Below are 22,170 nucleotides of genomic sequence, written 5' to 3' on the forward strand. Positions count from 1 at the left end.
GATGGTGGGGGGAATCACTCACTGACTGCGGCAGTCACAAAGACCGCCCTCCATGCTTCCGCCATGACAATCGTCACGATTGCCTGGCAGAGCAGTCCGCATGTGTGAAATGGCGGCGGTGCCTGGCCTGCACCGCCCGCCAGATTACAATGCTGGCGTCAGCCAGCCTTTCCATGGCTGGTGGAGGCTGGGTTCTGGAGCCCGTTGCTGGCCCCCTCTGTGTGTTTGGGGGGGGGGGGGTCAATGTGCACTGGCGGGGGGGTACCCGTGGTACCCCCCCCTACATTTCCATGCACAAGGTGGCAGGCACCGCATGGTGCCTGCCACGTTGTGCATGGAAATGCACTACGTGCCATTTGTGCATTGCGAACGGTGCTGCAGCCAGCAACACCGTCCGCAACAATCAGGGGCGGGTGCATCCTAATACACTGAGCGGGACCGCCGCCTTACCGGTGGCCGGTCCCAACTCCGCAGCAAGGGTGGGCGAACTGGTGTCCGCCCGCCATCGTAATGAGCCCCTAAATGTCTAAATTTAATGTATAAATATACTGTTTTCTGAAATGCTGTCCCCACTTGCCCTGCCCCCCTACCCCCAACGCCCTTCAACCCCTCCAATTTTGTTTCTCTCCTCTGTATTGGAACATTACTATTTAGGATTCTCCAGGACAGTCTAATGATTATTCATCTCAACAACATAATGTTGAGTTTAGATTGAAGTTGAGCCACTACCACTCTGCTTCTTATGAAAGATACCTAAATAATGGCTTACTTAGTTTTTCGGCATGTGTTGCATCTCAATTCGATTCTTAATCCTTCTGGCGGGTGACTCTCCAATAGTTGTCTTCCTCTTCGTTTGTCTATCTATCTATCTAAATGGTGTTATATAAAGTATTTTGAAGTTTAATTTGCTGGAATCATTGATGTCACTGACCATGTAATGAGTGATGTAATATGTAAGGCCAGGCAGTACATTGTGGGGGCATAAGTTATAGTTTGCTTAGGTCACTTTAACTGTTACATTTCTATGATTTGTGTGTGTAAAATCTGAACCTACTAGAAAGTCCCTGTAACTTTTTGGTTTTGTTTAGTGAATTTCACCTTTTTTAATGCTGTTTCCTAACTATAACATCCCTGTTACCATTGTTTTTCCCCCCATTGAATATATGTATGCATATATGTTTGTATATTTATGTATGTGTATATATACATTTGTAAACCTAGCTAGGGAACAACACACTGATGATGGGCAGAAGACAAGAGATACAATTAAGCCAATTAAGCAGAGTTTTACAACGAAGCAGATCGTTCATGTTGAGAGCTGTAGTATTTTCTGAAGAGTGTGGTCTTCAACTCCTTTCTGAATTTGCATGAGGAATTGGGCACTTCTAATGCTCGCTCAGATTTTTTGCTAGTTTGTTGAAGCATAGACTATGGCTGGCCTTCTGTTTTACTGTTTTTGCAGGTTTTTGGTGCTGGCCAAAGACACTAGAAATGGTGGTGCTACCTGGAGTCTGGTGCTGTTCTGGCTTCAAGTTTAGTACTATCCACCTGTGGGTTAGATTCCCAGCTAGATATGTGGTACCACCATTTCTAGTTTCCTTTGTCAGTGAAGCCCTTTCAGGGTTGAGATGTTGTGTAGACCTTTGTGATGTCTTTTAGCTGTGATTTGACATTTAGCGGCTCAAACTCAGCAATTTCATGGGACCCAGAATGGATTCAGTGAAGCTGCAAATGGTACCATGCAGTTACAAGAGAGGTTGGGCTTAGACTTCTATCATGAAGTCTGTTTTATAGAGCAAACGCTTCATTGTCTACAGGAGTTGTTAACGTGCTGTTTTCTTCACTATATGGCCTTTGAAGGACCGGTTGGTGTTGATGGAGAATCCACGTGATTTATTGCTGGGTGTCAGTCAGGAGATGCAGCTGTCCAACTTTATTTCCGTGAGCAATCCTTGAATTTGTTGTTGTTTGTCTGTGTTGGTGAACAGTAGAATTTATATTTTGTGGAAGTTGAATTTCAGGTAGTGATTGCACATCCAGTTTTGAATGAGACGGAGGCGGGCATTGAAACACTGAATGTGTGTGTGTAGTGGAGACGTTCAGGTAGAGTAGTGCTTTATCCATATTTTGAGTGATATTTATGTAATTAGGATTCCATGCAGGTGTTGAAAATTAATATAGGAAATGATGGAGCCCTTGTACTCCTGTGGAGATGGATAGTTTCTGGCATCTTGAGGTTCTTAACTGGAAGAATTGGCAGACGTTGGTAAGATAGGAGGTGACCCACTGCAGGAGCATTTAAAACCAGCATTTACTATGCAATAGATCTCACGATTGTGAGATTTTGAGCTATTGGCATTGTAAATGGCAATGCTTTTTATAATATTAAAAGGCATTGTCATTTACAATACCAATAGTCTAAACTTTGGCAAAAGCGATACCTATTGTATTGGAGAGTGCGGTGTCTGTGAATCAGGCGCTGCGCTCACCATTAAGGTTAAAAAATAAAAAAAACAACAAAAAACTTAGCGCAGTGTCCCTAAACGGGCGTCACACTCTCTTAAAGTTAAAAATAATAAAAAGAAACAGAGCGCGGTGTCCATGAAGCAAGCGCAGTGTTCAACATGAGTTTAAAAAAAAAAAAAAAAAAACTAGCACGGTGTCCCTAAAGCGGGCACTGCGCTCACTATTTAAGTGGAAAAAAAAATTCAAAATGAAACTGAGCGCGGTTTCCCCTCCGCATGCAAGTTGGAGTTAGTGACTCGGGACATGGACTTGATTCAATGTCAACGTTTCAACCCCAGGTTTGTGTTAATGAATGGACATCCCGTTGGGTCTTCCTCAGGGCAGGTCTAAACCATGTAGACTGCCAGAAAAGTTAATGAAAGGCACTCCTCCTTGGGGCTTGGCCAGAGGAGCCAAGATGGCGGACGCGCTTCTCTGAAGTTGGACTATCTAGCCCCCATAATCTGTTAATTATTAGCAAGCATGTTGAATATACACAGAATGAACCTATCGTCCCATTGACTACCGTGAGCATATGAGAGCCCCAATAATTACAGTACTGCACTGAATGGGATAATTATCTGCCTCGGCAGCAATGGAAACTGAGGCCGGGCCAAAATGCACTGCGCTGACCTAGAGGGAGTATCGGACGACACGTAGTGATACGGAGAGAGCTTTGTTGCTACTGCTCCCAAGCAAAGTTGTGCAATCCCAACGACGCAACTCTGCGGGATGGTGCTGAGTGGACTGAGGCAACAAAGCACCACCGCACCCCCCAGGCCTAAGGGGGGTTGGCATCACCGGGTGCAGCCCACGCTACAGAGGCCGAAGGATCTGGATGGACCCGGCATTGGGGGAGAGCTAACTGCTGCAGTATAGGACAGTGGAAAAAAACACCGCGGCTAGCCCCAGCTTGACTAGGCAAGTTCAGCAGAGCGACCTTGCACTGGGTGTTCCGGCCCGATCCTCCGCGGTCCCCTGCAGGGAAGTTCAACTGATCATTGTTGTGCTCCTGGGCCGTAGGGGGGGAGAGGGAGGTCTGCGTCATCGGGCGCCTATGAGGCCCACACTGCTGGCGCTGAAGGAGGCGGACGGCCCGGCATGACTAGCAGCAGAGTGTCAGGGAAGCTACTGCTACGTCCCAACCCATTGGCGTTGGTTATGGACAGAGATGAGCCCGGTTTTGACTCCAAAAAAACTGGTGTTACCTGGACCCGATGCGCACTGGAACTGAAAGATAAAACCCCGTCCCCAGGGACCTGGTGATCTGAGATGGGAGTGAGCTACAGTGAGGCCTAACTCCCCGAGCCTTGAACAGGCTCCTGCCTGTCGACGTATTGCAAATGGTAGGAGGCAGAACAGTTGTCTACTGCTATGAGGCTAGGTGGGACAGGCGGTGGGGGCGAGACTGAGCAAGATAAACGTGTAGTCCTGTGTTACCTTCTGCTGCGTCCCCACCTCTGGTCTTAAACCTGGACCTACCTGTAATCTCATGTATGGAGAGTTTTGGATGCACTGACCCTGTGAAACTAAAGATCGCATATAAAAGCCTGGAAGTAAAGGAATGAGGTATGTTACTGTGTAACACTCAGCTCCTAGCCACAATTACTGGCACCCTTATTACAGAAAACCTATGTTACAGCCAGCCCACTGCTACTCGAAAGACACCTCTGAGTGGACCCTTCAATGTTTGCTGCCATAAGTTGGCGCTGTTTCCCCTCACCCTTAAATCCTTCTGGTGATGCCAGCGCTCCCGACCACTGCATCTTCTGCGAAGATACAGGGACTGACCCAGGGGCGACTAGCGACGGGACCCTTGAGGGGTATTCTCCTGCACGGAGACCGTGTTGGGGTCCATGTTTTGGGCAGTGGGCCACCTGCGCCCTGGAAATGGCGGGGCGCCCACTCGGGTGCAGGCCTCTCAAACTCCAGTAGACAGACCTACAGACATGGAGCCCACCAACACAATGGACAGTAAACTGGAGGCAGTACTTGTGGCTGGGGACATCGTTGGAGCAGACAAGGTCCTCCCTAGAGAATATAATTGAAGCTGTAGTAACGGATCTCAACTTACTGCACACGAACCATCGTCAGTTAGCAGACAAAACTCGCTCAATGGAGGATATTTTGGGGGAAGTAGTCCCGAAAACCTGTGAAACAGAGACCTCACTGCAGGAACTAACGGTCTGGGTGCATGCCCTCGAGTGCAGAGCGTACAATGCAGAGTAGCACTCCAGGTAAAAAATGAGTGGTGGGATTGCTGGAGGGAGCTGAAGGAAAGGACGCCACTGATTATGTTGAGCAATGGATTCGAGACACAAGACCCCGCCATAGGCACGGTCACAATACTTTTCGGTGGAGAGGGCGCATAAAGATCCCCAGGCTCAAGCCCAAGACCCTTTCTGTTCCGCTTACCGCACTATAAAAACAGGAACTACTGGAAACTTGTAAGTTTCAGCCTATATAAGTGGACAATGCCCACGTTATGCTCTTCCCGGATGACACCATTGCAGTGCAAAAACAAAAACTCATTCCTAGAGGTGAAACGCCGCCTACTTCATCTTGATCTCAAATATTCCTTGTTGTTTCCAGCAGGTCTGAGAGTTGTGGACAGACACTTCTTTGACACTCCACTGTGGCCTAGGAGTGGTTGGACTCTGAATGCTTGAGGCAAGTACCTGCATCCCTGGAGAAACACAGGTCGTAGCATCCTGTGGAAACCGCCAAGGGAAATGACGCAGAAAGCACGAAGCAAAACTGGAACATGCAGCTGATATAGAGCAAATGATACTGGACCATCGTAGGGCCCTGCAAACAGAGGCCACTCCGGGGGCATCCCAGCAGGTCTTTGAATCTGGTGATAGCCCCTCAAAACGTGGCAGTGACTAGGACTCTGATGCCACCTCTTCCTTCCCTGGTTATGCCAAGAAGATTCCCGGACACCCATTGTGGCACTCTTCCAGTGGCCCGTTACTCTACATGCAAAAGGAGATGCATGCAGAACTCACGCAATACTATTCAGTTATATTGGTTGTCAACTGAGACCACCCCAGACTAGATTTGTTTGTTCCTATCTGTACTAGAGCTACTTGGCCTCACCCCTGAGCAACGTTTGAAGCTGGATGAACTGATCACTCAAGAAGAAATTCTATCCAGGCCCTCACTACTGGGAAGACTCTGGGCCCTGATGGGCTGCCAACTGAATTTTATAAATCGTATGCTACATTGCTCGCACCACAGTTAAAACTTTCGTATGAAGAAGCATTATCGTCTTCCACCCTTTCAGGATCCCATTGTGAGGCCCTGCTTGTCTCCCTCCCTAAACCTGACAGACCTGATGGAACGGGGGAAGGGGGGGGGTTTTGACAGTTTGCACTGCTCAACACAGATTACAAATCCTGGTGGGGATTTTGGCGGTTCATCTGGCTCCATTAGGTCCGTCTCTGGTACATCCAGATCAAAACGGATTTGTGCCCGCATGTTTCAACTCCTATTATCTCTGTCACTTCTTGAAGGCTTTTGATTAGTTGGAATGGCCATTCCTAATCAAAACACCACATCAATATAGTCTGAGCCCATTTCATACAACTAGTGAAACTGGTATACGCATGGCCCCTCATTAGGGTAAGAACTGGCCCGCTAATATCTGAATCGATACCGATTGGCCGCGGCACCCGGCAAGGATGCCCTCTCTCGCCTCTGCTATTCCCTCTCGTGATTGAACTGCTAGCTGCGGAACTCCGCAGGAGGGGCACAAACTGGGGCGATGGCTTACACGTAGTCTGTCTGCATGCAGATGATTTACTGTTATACCTCCAGGATGTCCGCAATATGCTGTGCGCGATAGCCGAAATACTACATCACTTCGTGAGGCTGTCAGGCCTTCGAGTGAACTGAAGGAAGTCCTGCCTGTTTCCTTTTGCCCCGGACTTCCTGGTCCCAGACCTAGCCTTTAATGACTTAATGGTACCCTGGCAACCTACTTCATTTCGCTACCTGGGCATTTGCATATATCGTTTATCAAACAGTTTACTTGAAGGCAAGCTCACAGGGTGTTGTCCTCCATTCGATCTCCAATGGGGTTCTGGAAGCTGTTGCCAATATCTGTATGGGTTGGATCGCCTTCGTAAAGATGGAGGACCTTACTAGACTGCTGTATTTTTCGAACTTGCCCACTTACGTCCCAGCTAAAACTTTCCACGACTTTGAACAAAAAATTGTGAATTTATTTGGAATACTGGGCAGTGCAAGGTGGCATTAAAGACATTGTATGCAACTATGGAGCAAGGAGGGTTGGCAGCACCAAATATGGAATTATATTATCTGGCTGCTCAACTGCAATGGGTGGCCAAATGGCTATCAGGCCTAAAATTGTCCAACACTGCTACTACTTTACCGGCCTGGACGATGCCTACTATTCACCACCTATTCCATCCGATAACTAAAAGTACTGCACCGGGATCCATGCTGCTAGCGGTTGCACACTGCTGCTACAGACTGAGCCTATATCTTATGTGGACTGCGATCCTCTATGCACCTGCGTTGCCCCTACTAGGCACAACCAGACATAGTGCGATCACGTCTGAATTGGAACTTGCATCCTGGCATGCTTCTGGGTTGCACAATGGACCACTTGTACGTTGATGGCGTCTTGTTAACCTATGAAGACCTTGCAGTGACGCAGGCCTGCCCCAGGACAATTTTTGCTACACAACTCGTTACTGACCATGCTGACGCGAGCATGAGGCGACCTGGCAATTGAACCACAATCACACTTCGTAGTACAGTATTTACAGGTCATGGGGACGGGTAGTCAAATTGCACACTGGTTAACTGCGTCGTTACCGACGCACACGACGCCGCCACTCACACGCTTACGAACCAAATGAGATGAAGACCATGATCGTCCTTTGACAGATAGGGAATGGACATCAATCTTTGCAGGACCCGCACACATCCCACAGAACGTGAAATTTCAGCTCCTACAGTGTTATATCGTACACAGAGCATACCGAACACCTGTTAAAAGAAATAGATATTTTCACTGGACAGATACTACCTGCTCCTGGTGGGATGTGGCAGGAGCAGATCTGCTTCACATGCTAGGGCACTGCCCTGCTTAACACCCCTACTGGCAGAATATCACATCTCGATTATCCTCCTTTCGAAAAAACGCCCAGCATTACATACTTGGGAGGCATGTGTATTGGGGTGGTTTCTTTGACCCAAGAAGCACAGCGCTGCCTCCTGATTAATCGACCTAGGTTTTATAACTGCTAAATGCTCTGTACCCGTCGGTGGAAGAGCCCAGATCCTCCTCCAGTTAAGGCCTGGATACAATCATTCCTTATGTAGACGGAGAGTACAGCACTACACAGACAAGATACCTTAGGGCTGTGCCAGTACCCAGTGGCACAAAGCTGGGATGCAATATTTGTGGATTTCCAACTGTTGACACAGGCCCCTGAGGAGGACACACATGACTGAAGCAAGGGCAGCCGGTAAGGGGACACAAACATCTCCCATTAATTGCAAAGGTGTTGGGAACTGGTGTTAATACGACATGGAAGGCGAATGTATGGATGTACTGTGCCACTTGATCACCTATGATTAAAAGCAAGCATCAGTGTTCTAGGCAGTGGGTGGAAGGAATGACAAAGTTGAGAATCATGAAATTTGTAGACTCAAGTTGGGCACACTAGTTTATGTTGAAGTTTTTCTTTCCTTTATAAAAACCAATAATCTTGCAATGTACGGTGAAACAATCTGTTATTGACACCTGTACAATAAAAATGTAAAATGCAGTAGTAACTCGGCGGTCACACGGGCAATCTCCTTCGGTGATCCTGGCACCGTACAGTAATTGTAATTTGTCAAATACCACATAGGAAATGTATTCCTTTTGTACTCAAACAGATGATTACTTTCTTAATGTTCTGTCATTTGAGCTGTCCGTGTAAGAGGGAACCAGAAAAAGAATGGACTAACAAGATAGTTCTTTTCAGGGTTGTTGTAAGTTGGATTGTAATGATGGAGAGGATCTTTTGGTCAAGTCAAGGGTGTTGGTTTACTGATAATGCTGCACGATGTTTAGGAAAAGTGCATCAAGGGAATCTATCTAGATGCTCAAGTCCCGAAGGAGTTTTAAATCCTTATTGGGTCAAGTAGAAGGGGTCTGTAGTTCAAGATAGTGTTCTTGGATGATGAGAGTAGGAAGTGGCAGGAGATTGATGCTGCATTGCTTAGCATACAGGGCCTGGTAGACCTGTAGCTAACAGATAATCCTCTTCCTGTTTATGGCTCGTTGGATCTAGCCAACATGGACAAGTGCATCTAAAATGTAAGAGGATGTGAGTATGAGAGATTTCTCTGTGCTGAAGAATGTATCTAGGCTGTTTTCTGATGATACTGTAATATATGCATGGATGATTGGAGGGTATTTGCTAATTTGAATCAACAGGTGTTTGCTCTGTTGGTGGTAGATCCATCTTATGAAAAGGATATGAATGGGGATCTTGGTGTTTGCTGTGCGTATGTGGCATCCGTTTTATCTGGTGTAAGTGGGAATAGCATATGATGTGTAGTATATGAGGTGCTTAATGGGGATGGCTTAACAGAGAGAGAGAGGTATTTTGGCACACAGCCCTTCCTTGCCCAAAAAGGAGTTGCTTAAGCAAAGGGTGCATAGTTGGTAGGGTGCCTTTTAGTTGGGGAAGAAGCAGCTGGGATCTGGACTGGTTCTATGACCTCAAAGATGCGCTTGTTGCTGAGACATGATGTAAGCATGGAGGCATGAGATTGGTGGGTTTGAATGATTTGAAGCTGCCTGATGGGTGTTTCCAGTGACTATAGACTGGGGGTGATGCTGCTGGGGTACGATGAGTCATTGATGGTATCAGGTTAGTGGTTCGATATTTCGACTTCCTCCTGCAGTGGATGCCGGACATATGAATGCTACAGCAGCTTCCTGCAGCAATTATGTAGCATCACCAAGTATTTCCCCAGATATGTCCTGTGGAATTTAAAGACTTTTACCAGACTTGCAAAAGTCTATATTGTGACCAACTGGCCTGGTTTGGCAAGTCTGAAGGAAGAGCCAATGCATATTTGAGGTCTTGAATTATCATAGGAATATTGTTCCTGTGAGGCAGCCCTTATTTTTTAACTCACTTTAGGATTTGTTTTATCAGTACTGTACAACATTGAAACCTGCCCAGCAACTTTACTGTATTTAAAAGTGCTTAGTTGCCTTCCAGATTGGGGTAATTGTGCTATAATTTGCTGTGCCATTTCACACTGCTAAAGTATTGCAATTACAAACTCTCAAGGCTTCTGTGTGCAGACGGCCAAAGCCAAAATGATGACTGGGAAACAGAATTATAGGTCTTAAGTCATTTAATGGTTTCCCTTTTTGTTTGATATTGGTACTTATTCTTCTAGTCCCACGATCTATTAGTATTTTTCTTTATTTGATTAAAGTGAACTTAGTGTTTAAATATGCTTGCCAGAGTGGGCCCACAAGCTTATGCTGGATATGTGTATTTATTTTCTTTCAGAACTTCTCGGGAACTACTCCGGAGACAATTGGAGCTAAAAACTACCATGCAGGTAGGTACAGAATTTATACTTGGCCCCATGAGCAAATATTTCAGTAAGTCTGCAGCAGCTGTGTTCTTGGAAAGTGGTAATACTATTATCAAAAGGTGCACATGTTGGCTAGAGGCAGTCGAGCCTAGAACAGTCTTTGGTTTGTGACCTGTTTTTATTGTTTGTGTAATGAGGAAGTGGTATTTTCCAACTGGTTAGGAGCTTAGCAACGGTATTAGCTGCTTCATAATTACTAGAGCTGTGTAATACTTTAATGCTCTGCACCACTAATGTGGACTTTTCCAAAGCTATTTATTGTGTAATTATTGGAACATTCATTGACATATTATTGTCATAACCATATGGATTCCTCATAGCGCAATTGTTAATAAAGCAAAGCAGCTAGTACAGTCACAATATAAAAGTGCTTTTTTCGGAGGATGGAAGACTGGCTCCAACACATTCATGAACTGATGGCTTCCTTGCTCTTGCAGCTAGTCAATAACTATAGTTATTGTATTTATTACACCTGTAGCACTGGTCCATATTTTGGTTGATGAGATGCAATAACTGTAGTGATTGTCTCACTGGTCAGCAATACTACATACTGCACGCTCAGTGTGGGACCGGAAGAGCAAACTTTTTCCATTTGATTATTGGACTTTTGGGGCTGTCATTAGGATGTTTTGTCCTGAGGAAGACCCTACTTTGGTGTATCCACACGCACATTATTTCCGGGGTCGAAACGTCAACGTAAAAGAAGCTCCTGTCCAGGTTCACTATAACTATGAAATAAATGGACATTGTGTGTTATAGTGGAAGACCAGAAAAGGACAGAGAATTTGTTCTTGTCATGTGGTGTTTGAATTTGAAATGTTATTTGTTTCGCCTACTGTCACATCACCCATTGAATTATTTTTGTGAAGTCAGTTTGTCGTGTTATTTGGACAGCTCGTAGTTATTAATTTTGTAATGAAACTCACTTGATAAAAACTTCAATTAAATATTGTAATTTGTCGTGGGTGTTCAGCATATAGTTCTGTTGACCATTGTGAATGATTGTAGTTTATAATTAGTGTCTACAAAGAAATGTTTGGTTCTAAAAGGTAACTTTTCGTTCTACCCAACTGAACCACTTGTAGCTCTTTTTTTTTTTTTTTTTTTAGTAAACTGTTTATTGGTTTTATTGACAGCCATATGAAATAAGTAGACAACACTTTATCAAATCAATCAATACATTGCATGTGAATACCGTACGTGAGGTGAATATCACAGATTCCCCACTCTCTCCAACGTTCTACGCATCTCTAAGTCTTTCAAAGTGGACACACCGATATCTCTGCGATATTTGTTCCACTTAGACTATTTCCGATCCCATTTTTGGGGGTACCCTCTAGCCACAAAAACTTCTGCAACTGTCAAGCTCCTTTGCCCACGCCGAGATGGAAGGCGGGTTCGCTCCACCCCAACCTCTTGCCAGTTGTTTCCGTTTAACCAAAGTGTATCCCAGTGTGGTGAATTGTTCTACTTCATTAATATCAGCGGCGTCCCATATATTCAGCAGCCCCAGTTGTGGAGTCAACACTATCTCCTTTCCTAAGGCTGTCTGCATACATTTCGTTACACCCTCCCAACAGAACCCTCAAAGCAGGGCAGCTCCATAGAATATGATAGAAGGTGGCTTGATGACCACATCCCCTCAAACAAAGGTCATCAGGTCTGGATCCTATTTTTGCTACGGTTATGCCGGTCATGTATGATCGATTTAAGTATTCTTAGCTGAATAAGCCTAAATTTAAGTGGGATAGCTGCCACCCTGGGGGACATAAGAGCCAATTGCCAATCTTCATCACTTATCGGGCCTAGGTCGTCCTGCCATTTCTCTCTAAGCCTTGAGAAGGTGTCTGGCAAATTGTTGATCAGCTTTTTATATGTGAGAGATATTGCTTTAGATTGAAGGGGTCCATCCAGCAAGCGGCCCCTCCAAAGGGGACGGTTCCGGTATATCTGCTAGGGTCAGGAACACCGAATGGAGTGCGTGCCTTATTTGCAAATATCTATTCAAATCTCCCTGGGCCAGGTGGTATTGGCTCTGCAGGTCTTCAAATGAGAGTATCGACCCCTTTTTGACCAGATCTTTTACTGCTGAAATTCCTATTGGGTCCCACTTGTCAAACCCAGGCTGATAACACAGCATACCTAGCTTCTGTGTATACCGTAGTGGCGCTGCCCTAGATAAGATACCCGCCCATCCCAAACGAGAATTTGCTGTGCGCCATATTTCGAGGGTGTGTTGGGTGGGCCCGAAAAGTTGCTGCTTAGTTTTCCTATCTATGGAGTATAGCACCCCCAGGTAACCAGATGGATCCAACTGATATCTATCTAAGACTAACGCAGGTTCATCGGGGGGATGGTATATCCAGTGGTTGACAGTCACCAACTGGGCAGCCCAATAGTAAAGTTACAGGTCAGGCCTCCGTCATACCTGCTCTTTGTCAATTTCTTCATCGCCACCTTGGGAGCTTTCCCATCCCACAGCAAAGTGCGGAGTTCGCCCTCCACTGCTTTAAAATAGGAGTCTGGGACTTTGTGCGGGCAGTTATTGAGTATATATAGAAACCGGGGAAAGGCCAGCATTTTAAAGAGGGTAGCCGACCCACCAGTGACAGAGGAAGGGACCTCCAGTGCTTAACGTCGGCACGCAATTTTGCCAGTGGGGGAGCCAAGTTGGAACTGTAAAAAAGAACCGGATCCGAGGTGATAAAGACCCCCAGGTATCGAAACCCTTCCTCCGCCACCTCTATGGTACAGTGAGCCGGAAGTCGAGGGACCGGGCCCCGCAACATGAACAAAGTAGATTTATGCCAGTTAATCGCATACAAAGTATTTCCCGAAATTTGTGAAGATGTCCAACACTACTCGTATAGACTTGTATGGGGAAGCTAGATAGAGCAGTATATCATCCACATAGAGGGATATGCGATCCTCCACTCCATCTGCCCATCTCAATCCCCTCACCATACCATCCCGGCGCACCCACGCCGCCAGGTGTTTCAAAAGGAGATAAAATTTCAGCAGGGACAACGGATATCCCTGTCTGGTACCTCTTTGTAGGCTAAATGTCCGGGATGTATAGCTGTTGACCCTTACTTGCTCTATCAGGTCAGTGTATAGGAGCTTCACCCAGGCTATAAATTTAGGGCCGAGTCCCACCTTTTCTAGGACCGCGAACAGGTATGGCCATTCTATTGAATCAAATGCCATTGAGGCATCGAGAGACAGCACCGCCATATCTTCTGCGATAAAGTTCCTGCGGGCCATCAGATTATGTATTTGTCTTGTATTGAGGGCCGTATTCCTCCCTGGCATAAAACCGGATTGATCCGGATGTATCAGGGAAGCGATAACCGTCACCAGCCTATTCGCTAGAACTTTTGCCAACATTTTTGCCTCCGCGTTAATCAACAAAATTGGCCTGTAGGAGCTACACCGATCTGCTTGTTTTCCCGGCTTGGGAATAACTACAATGGTAGCTAGCCGTTGGTCCACAGGTAACCTGCCCATCTCCAGACTTTCTTTGTACATGGCCCTTAGGTGCGGCACGGTTCGAGAGGTAGTGGCTTTTAGGAGCTCAACCGGTATACCGTTGGGCCCCATCGCTTTCCCGGATTTGATCTGTCCAATGGCCTTACTAATCTCGTCATCCGACAGGTCCTGGTCTAAAGTGTCTCTGTCATCGTCTGAGAGGACCGGTACCGCACAGTCCCGGAGGAGCTGATACGAGTCGTTGGCCGTGTAACGGGTAGAGGGAGAGCACACTCGTTCCAAGTGGACCGCAAATTCCTCTGCAATTTCTCGAGGGTGGGTAACACTCGTACCCTCCGACTTCAGCAGCCTGTGCACCCACCGCTTGCCCTGCTCTCGCCTTTCCAACCATGCCAGAGTCCTGTCTGTCCTATCCCCCATTTCATAGATTCTATGTTGGGTGCTGCGATACCTAGCTATCATGTGTTCTCTGGTTTTCATCCGATACTCTTCTTGTTTCAGTAAAATTCTGTGGCATGTGTCAGCTGACGGATCACTTGCATGCTCCCTCTCCAGCTCAAGGAGGTCCATCTCCACCTGGGCCAGAAGCTCCCGTTTCTTGTTGACATAGCCTGTCCTTAAAGACCAAGCTTGTCCCTTCAAGACTGCTTTATATGCTTCCCAGTGCGGATTCAACAGAGCCCACGTTTTCTGCAAAGTAGTTGTCTGTTTGTTCCCGGAGTTCCTCCCTTATGTCAGGTATTTGTAGAAGCCATGGATGCAGGACTATAGTAGAGCGTGCTTGTTTCTCCCAGTGCGTAAAGTCTACCCAAACTGGGGAATGATCTGATATACCTCTAGGAAGAACTCGGATCGGAGCGAAATTTCCTATAGATGTCGAATGTGTGAGGAAGTAGTCCATACGGGATGAGCTGTGGTGCACGTTTGAAAAATATGTGAATGTTTTCCCAGTAGGGTGGAGCATTCGGCCCACATCAATAAGGTCTAGCGCCTTCGTGAATTCAGCCATCAGCCCGCCAGATGTTGCTCTTGATCTCAGTAGGCTGCGATCAATCGTGTCGTCCAGTGTCATGTTATAATCCCCCCCCCCCCATGATCAACGGACCCTTTTGAAGTCCTGTCAACCTACGTCCTAGTTCCGACAGGGCAGCCCTGCGCAAGGCAGGCGGCAGGTAGACTGAAATTATGTTAATGTCCCTCCCCTCCCACTGGGCCTCTGCCCCTGCGAACCTACCCGCCGGGTCAGCCCAAGTCTTGTGGACAATAAGGGGTATGCTTCTCTTTACCAGGATCGCCGTCCCCCGTGAACCCGTGGTGTAATCTGAGTGGACCAGGAGTTTATACCCCCACCTGGTGAGGGCTTTAGTCTTCTGTCCCACAAGATGTGTTTCTTGTAACAGAACCACGTCGGGGGAATGCCGCTTTAAATGTTGTTGCACTATACCCCTTTTTATCTTATCTCCTAGACCATTCACATTCCAGGTTAGGACAGAGAGTACTCTATCTCTATTCCCCCCCCCCCCCCCCCCCCCCATAGCTATCTGGTACCCATCTCCCAGGTTTACGGATCAATTCGAACGGATAAAGAGCCTGCAACTTCCACCTCATTAGTGCCTGTCCACTTTCCAACTCGGCCCCTTTGTGTACGAGGATCACATACCAACAGTGCTTACCAATAAAACCACGAACAAATAAACTTCTCCCCCTTCCCCTCGCCCCCAAACCCCCCCTCCTCCCTGCCCCCCTGCCTGTGGATTTAGAAATTCCCACACCCCAACCTGGCAGAGTGCCTCTCTCCCACCCTAAGATGCTGAAAAAGCACGGGTTTAGACCACTCCCATCCCCACTTTTACATATCACTGTTGATTTAGGTTTTGCCATCCCATTAGTACCTTTGTTTCTCGTATAATAGTTACAGTTACCATTGTCCTATCCCCAATTCCCCACTGCAGTATTTGTAAACCTGTTACCCGCAACCCCGCACACTCCCCTTACGTAGCAGGGCACCAGCCCACCATGGTGTCCTTAGGGGATTGTCACTCTATCCTTCCGCGTCTGATCAAGTACATCCCCTGCATCGTCACTTGTGAGCTGCGGTTTGGTCACCTTTCCGCTGGCCCGGTCTGCCAGTACGTTCTCGCCTTTTGCCTCGCACTCGTTTCCAGCCCACCATCCAGTCCCACACTTCCTCAGGCGATTAAAAAAAACAGGTTTTACCATCCGATTCCACTCTTAACTTTGCTGGAAACAGCATAGCATATTTAAGCTCTCTGTCCCGCAGTTCACATTTCACTGCCTGGAAGCTACGACGTTGGGCCTGGACCTTGGCCGTGAAGTCAGGAAAGAAGGCCACCTCGTTATTCTCTATTTTCAGCGGAGGATTGGACCTTGCGGTTTGTAGGATAATGTCTCTGTCCCGATAGTTGAACACTCGGGCGATGAGGGGCCTCGGGGGTGCCCCAGGTTTAGGCCTCCCCCCGGGCACTCTGTGGGCCCTTTCAATCGAGAAGTAGCTGGACAGAGTCTAAGGCCTGAGGTGCTTAAGGAGAAGTTCCTCCACATACAGATCCGCCGATGGCCCCTCTGCCTGCTCCGGAACTCCCAAGATGCGGATATTATTGTGGCGAGCACGGCCTTCATAGTCATCGAGCCGTTTGGCCATCCGCTCCTGTGTCTTTTTCAAATCTGCCACCTGTACCTGTAGCTCTGCGGTATCTGCCTGTAAAGCACTGGTGACTGTCTTGAGCTCCTTTACCTTCTCATCCATCTTCCGAAAGTCCGTCCTAATGAGGGAGACCTCCACCGTAACCGAGTCTATGGAGGCGCGCACACCGTTAATTGCCGCCATTACATCATGTAGGGTGGGCTCTGTTCCCTGCGTGGGGGCAGCAGTGACCTTGTCCGACTCCATCCGTGGCAATTCACTTTTGTCTCCCGTCTTGGGACAAGGCGAACTTGGCAAATTGCTTCTGGGTGTTTGCCTTAGGGCCCCTTCCTCCAGTCGCCATGAATGCAGGTCTACAACGCTAGCACGAGGTGAAAATCCGGGACCGCACCGGGGGACACCGGCTGCACCGCGGCAGGTACCAGAGCACGCAAATGTTCCTCCCAGGATTCTCAACACCCCGTTTCGTATACACTGCCAAGTACTGCAGGGTGGAACACTCCGCCACTTGCGTCCTTCGCCCGGTACCACTCTCGTCCCAAAGAGTCTCTGATGTCGAAGAACCGGGCCAGGACGATCCCGGGTAGTTCCCGCCGCCTGCCCAGCGAGTGCTGCGCTGTTGCTGCCGGCCTGTCTGGTTTCCCTCGAGACCGCCACTTCGATGAATCCTGGACCAACCCCTGACCCTCCTGAGGGCTATCGCTGAGCGCACCCCCTCCTCTTCAGCGAAAGGCCCAGAGTCCACTCAATGCCAGCTGGGAGTTCCTGAGGGCCTGGTATGCCACCTCCCCTGGTGTGCCAGCGACGTTCCCCACCCACAAGTGTGGGAGTGAAGGTCTCCCCCAGTGGTAGACTGTGGGGGCCCCGGATGGAGTCTGGGAGATGACCAATCCCCCTTGCTTTAGAGCCCCGGAATTCAAAGCCTCACCTCAGCCTCGACCCCACTGAAGATCTTCACTGCCGCTGCTTGACCCACTCTCGGCCAAGTATCGGTATCGTCCACAGTCCCAGGTGCTGTTCCTTTATTGTAGGCCCATCTGACGTTCTTATGCACACGTCCTCATAAAGTTCTTATAGGTGTATTGGTCGCTGCAACTTGCCAGCAAGGATGCCTCGTGTCATTCAGCCGGCGTCCACGCTAGCTTCTTCCGCCCCCTTCAGGCTTGTCCTCCACCTTACGCTGCCTGCATGCGCACCTGCTACAGGCCAGTTGAGGCCCTCTGGAGTCACCGAGGCCGGGGACTCGCGCACCGAGCCCCACCGCCGCAGAGCCGCCGCCTCCTCTCCTGGGTGCCGCCCCGACCGCGGGGCCGCACCGGCGCTAATCCACGAGACTGTGGGCTGGCCCGTATCTCACCAGGGCCGCCCGATCCTTGCTGCCAATGTATGGGCCTAGTAGAGATAAATCCGGCTCCCCGGACCGGGGCCCCCGTATGGGCCTCACCCGCGAGATGCGGGATGCTCCTTTCCCCGCTCCGGAGCACCGCACGCATGCGCCGAGACTCGCTACCAGCCCCAAGTCAGCCCCGCGTCTCCCGGGGTCCGAGCGCTGCGTGCTTCTTTTCACCGCCGGACAGCTGTTCCTTCATTGTCCCGGAGCCACGATCATCGGCAGCAATCTCTGGGAGGCCGCCATTACGGATCCACCACGTTCAACTCCGGGACCGGGGCTCTCTCCTCGAGCCATCGAAATCCACCGAACCATCACTGCCGCCCCAGGTACGTCTGCTTGCCCATTAATAGCCAGGTTGGTCAATGGGATGGCACAGGATAACACCAGATTGTGTATGGGGAAGCGGGAGCACTCTAGGGCAGCGGCCATTCTTGTCGGCTGCCGGCCACGCCCCCCCTAACCCCCACACCCCCCCCCCCCTCTCCCCCCCACTTGTAGCTCTTTAATATTAATACCCAGGTTCCCATTGTTCTTAATGGTGCAAATGTTTAAAGAGTTGAGATTTTGGAACCAAGAGGTTAATGCAAAATCTTTATTTCATGAGTTTGAACCCCCAGTTTGACCAGTATCTTATGAGAAATATTGCACATTTTGTTGCTTTCCTCTTTTGCATCAAAGTTAACATTCATGCAGTCATGAATGTTTTAAAAACATACTATTAAGACTCCACCTGTGCCCTGTCCAATCCAGTTTGTCCGATCATAAGAGAAAAGTAGGAACTCCATGTTTGAGACTTAAAACAGTTCAAAGTCGTTGGATTTCCATTGCAGAGGGAAATGCATAGGATCCCATTGTACTTAGTGTGTTAGAGATGTTGTCCAGAGATGGTGGTGTTTCAACCACCTGCTTGAAAAACTGAAACCGAACTGAGGTCCGTTTGTAATATATTTGTTGTAAATGTTTCACAATCCTCACCCTAGAGAGTGATGTTACATTTAGTGTCATCTCTGAACTTTACATCCAAGTACACATACACTAGTTGGATTCACTGACTTGTGATTAGTCCTTTATGGCCCTTGGTTCGAGTGCTGTCACTGGTAAGCATATACGCAATGAGATTTTGGGCGACCCAAGTGCATTCGCCTGTAAATAATGTTCTAGTGTAATGAAGTAATTTCATGTTAACTGTTTCACAATTGTATTTAGTTTATAAATTAAATAATTCATTTTGTGACGTTGACCAGATAAACATCTGTTATAGTGGTGCTTTATAGCTCTTGCTTCCTGCTTTTATAGCAGTTGGTTACGTACCTGTGTTCTGCGGCCATGCAATATCATAGCCTTTTCAATTGTCTTGAGTGTGTGTATTCCATTTCTCATGGTCCTTGTTTTAGAAATTGTTGTCACTAAAGATATCTTTGGTAGCTGCATGCTGAAATGATTACTGGAGGCATGTTTTTACATCAGTTTATTCTGCAATTAAATGTTTATGTAGAACATTTGACAACCTTGTACATACCACAGGCAACTGTAGCGCATTTCACATCTACCTCCTAGGAAAGCCTGATTTAATAACTGATTCACTCACAACTAAGGGACGGAGCACTCTCTACATCATACTCCAAGGGAAGCAGGGACCATAGGATGCTGACCTAGGAGAAGGTCCCCAGCAAAAAAAACTCCTTCCTCAAGCCTGTTGCAGGACCTGTTTGAATTGATTTTGTAATACGTTAATGCATTTCTCAGGATTTTGTACACGATCATAAGGAAACATGTGGTCCAGTTCTTTCTAAGACTTAGAGATTAAGGATCTGGCTCTGGCCATACACGCTAGAGCTTGCAGCCAAAGATTAATGCAGTTATAGGAATTTGGAGTTAATAAGTGTTGTAGGAATGCTTTTGTGGCTCTTAAATGGCAGTGTTGTACATTGCCTATTGTGGGCGGGATACCAACTTGTTTCAGCTAACAGCAGAGTAATATGAATGGCATGACCTGGCTGCCGCTGTGCTTTTTAGGTCGAGCCTAGAGCCAGCGCGCATGTGCTGCTCTGCCAAACTTGTTTTAGAGGAGTATGGACTAGAAGCTCTGCCCATATTTATCATTGGCTTGTCATTGTCCATCCTAAATGCTGGCTTCTGATTTATCAATAGGCATGTTAGTTAGTCCCTCCTTAGTACCGCCTCCTCGTCATTTGTCACCTCCCATGGCGACTGCCCCCTTTACTTCGGTTGTTACATGGTACGTGTTATTTAGACCGTAAGCACTATTATCTTTAACGCAGTTCTCCTATTGCAGGCATGATATGCTTTGGTGCCTTCTTCTTTACCCCCCCCTCCCGTTGTGCCTCCTCTTCCCCCCCCCCCCCCCTCCCGTTGTCGTGCCTTCCTCCCCGCCGGCCCGTTGTCCGTGCCTTCTCCCCCTGCCCTCCCTTTGTCTGTCTTCTCTCCCACCGGAATGCCCTCCCTCTCGTTGTCCATGCCTTCCCCCAACACAACCCCCCTGCCCGCCCTCCCTCCTGTTGTCCGTGATGCCTACGATTTGCAATGCAATAGGTTTTGCGTAAATGCGAGACCTATTTAATTGCAAATGCTTGTTATAGTCATTGACCTGATTTGTGCATGGTTGTAAGAGATTTCCCTGAGCCAGACTGTTCTTAAAGAATGATTGTCACAGGGAGTTGGAGAGTATCTGGAGGTGACACTTATAGAGCGGTAGGTGCTATGCACCCTGTAGGGTGCAGCTCTTAGGAATTTTTGACACAGAGTGAGAGAGAACATGGGATTCACAAGATTTGCTTTCTGTCAAGCCTGAGACACTGCTGTGATTCTATGGGATGCCCTGATCCATTTTATTATTAGAGAGTGACTGGGAGGCGCAGGGATGGCACACAGGAAACTGGAAAATGGGCTAAACATGTAGATGTTTGGTCAGGCACAACATTTTAGTTGTTTGTTTTTGTTTAGTTAGTTCCATACCTCTAGAGTGGAGTGTGCTGCATCCAGCCTATAGTATAAGCAGTAACTCCATGGAAGACAGGTGATGGCTGAATCCCACTCTCCATTATCTGGTCTTCCTTGTTAATCAGTTAGTTTCTACCCGTCTCTTCCTCTGAATGAGTGACCCGTCTCTTCCTCTGAATGAGTGACATGTGAAGCAGGATCCCTTGGTGTATGCCACTGTGAGGTTGCAGGTTGGACCCAGACTGTAATTCCATAAATTCAAGAGTAGTTGGCTTGTATGTCCTCTGTTTGTGGTACTGTTGCAGTGAAATATGTCTTGTCATTTATTTCCCTGACTAGTAAAATACCAGATTATTTATAAAGTGGTATTGGACATGTTAATAGTGCTTGGGAACTGCACAATATGCTTGTGCACAGAACTTGGTAGCCCACTCTCATTTTTCATCTTGTGTTGCATCACTCGGGGGCCCTGGTCTAATGTGATGGGAAACTCGCCTGGTCCTCTGGCCCTCATTCAGTCTAGGGAACAATGAGAAAACAGGAACTACATTGATTTAATGAAGAAGCACCTGTGGAATATATCCTTCTTCAAATGACTCGGATAGTAAGAACTTCCAGTTCATTTAACAAGCACTGTTATGCAACAGTTTCCTCCAGGAAATGTGGGTCTACTAACCCTAATAGTGACAATCGTAGACCATTCTGTAGAGACCATTTTTATGTCGCAGATAACCAACTCTCTCCTGTCACGCAGCTGCGGCCTGTGCAGGTAAGAGCGGTGGGGCCAGTTGGGTGAGTTTGGGATTTCGACAAACGATGAAGAGGGAAAATTAATTATTTCATTTCCGCTCGTCATTGTCTGTTGATATCACCCCCCTCCACCGCTCTTACCTGCACGGGCCGCGGCTGCTGTTACGTGCATGTCTCTTTTGTTTTGGAGTCCTCTTCTTTTCCTCAATGTATAAGAGATAAAGAACAGTAATGGGTGTATGCTCTAGAGGGTGAAACCCTTTACATTGCAATACTTTCATGGAGTAGGCGCCATGAGGGTATTGCAATGTAAAGGTCTTTATTACAGAATTCAAAAGACTAAAGCCGTACAAACTCAACGCCATTAATGCTCTCAATGCAGAATTATACAGAGAATGCAAAAATCACAAATTTACCGTATCCCAAGTGGGTAACAAAATTAGTAAAGAAACGGACAGCATCTCTAATAGAACAGGAAAGTCTTCTGGCTCACCCTCTAAAATCAGGACTTTTATACATTATTTTCGCATATGAAATTTCATCATCTGCGAGCTCAGTGTGGTATGAGCAAATGTAGTATTTCACCAGCAAATCAGAGCACATCAGAAAATAAACGTCACATTGCCATAACACTTGAGCACTATCCCCACTACATGAATAATTATTTAGCACCCTTTATGCTACTGTCATTCAGAGATGCTAGAACATAACCAGGTCTATGAACGATGTGTTTTGAATGAATGGGGTACAGTGAACCAATGGA

At 47.4% G+C, this 22,170-nt stretch overlaps 1 protein-coding gene across 1 annotated transcript in view; it reads left to right on the forward strand.

The window, feature by feature from the left end:
- Positions 1-22,170, forward strand: part of ATP6V0B (ATPase H+ transporting V0 subunit b) — a 124,339-nt gene that overhangs the window by 74,728 nt on the left and 27,441 nt on the right. The window contains exon 6 of the mRNA XM_085602768.1: positions 10,062-10,113. Coding sequence (XP_085458894.1) covers positions 10,062-10,113 — 52 coding nt within the window. The remainder of the gene's footprint in view (positions 1-10,061; positions 10,114-22,170) is intronic.

Source organism: Triturus cristatus, chromosome 4_2 (assembly GCF_964204655.1).
Source record: "Triturus cristatus chromosome 4_2, aTriCri1.1, whole genome shotgun sequence".
Taxonomy (NCBI): domain Eukaryota; kingdom Metazoa; phylum Chordata; class Amphibia; order Caudata; family Salamandridae; genus Triturus; species Triturus cristatus.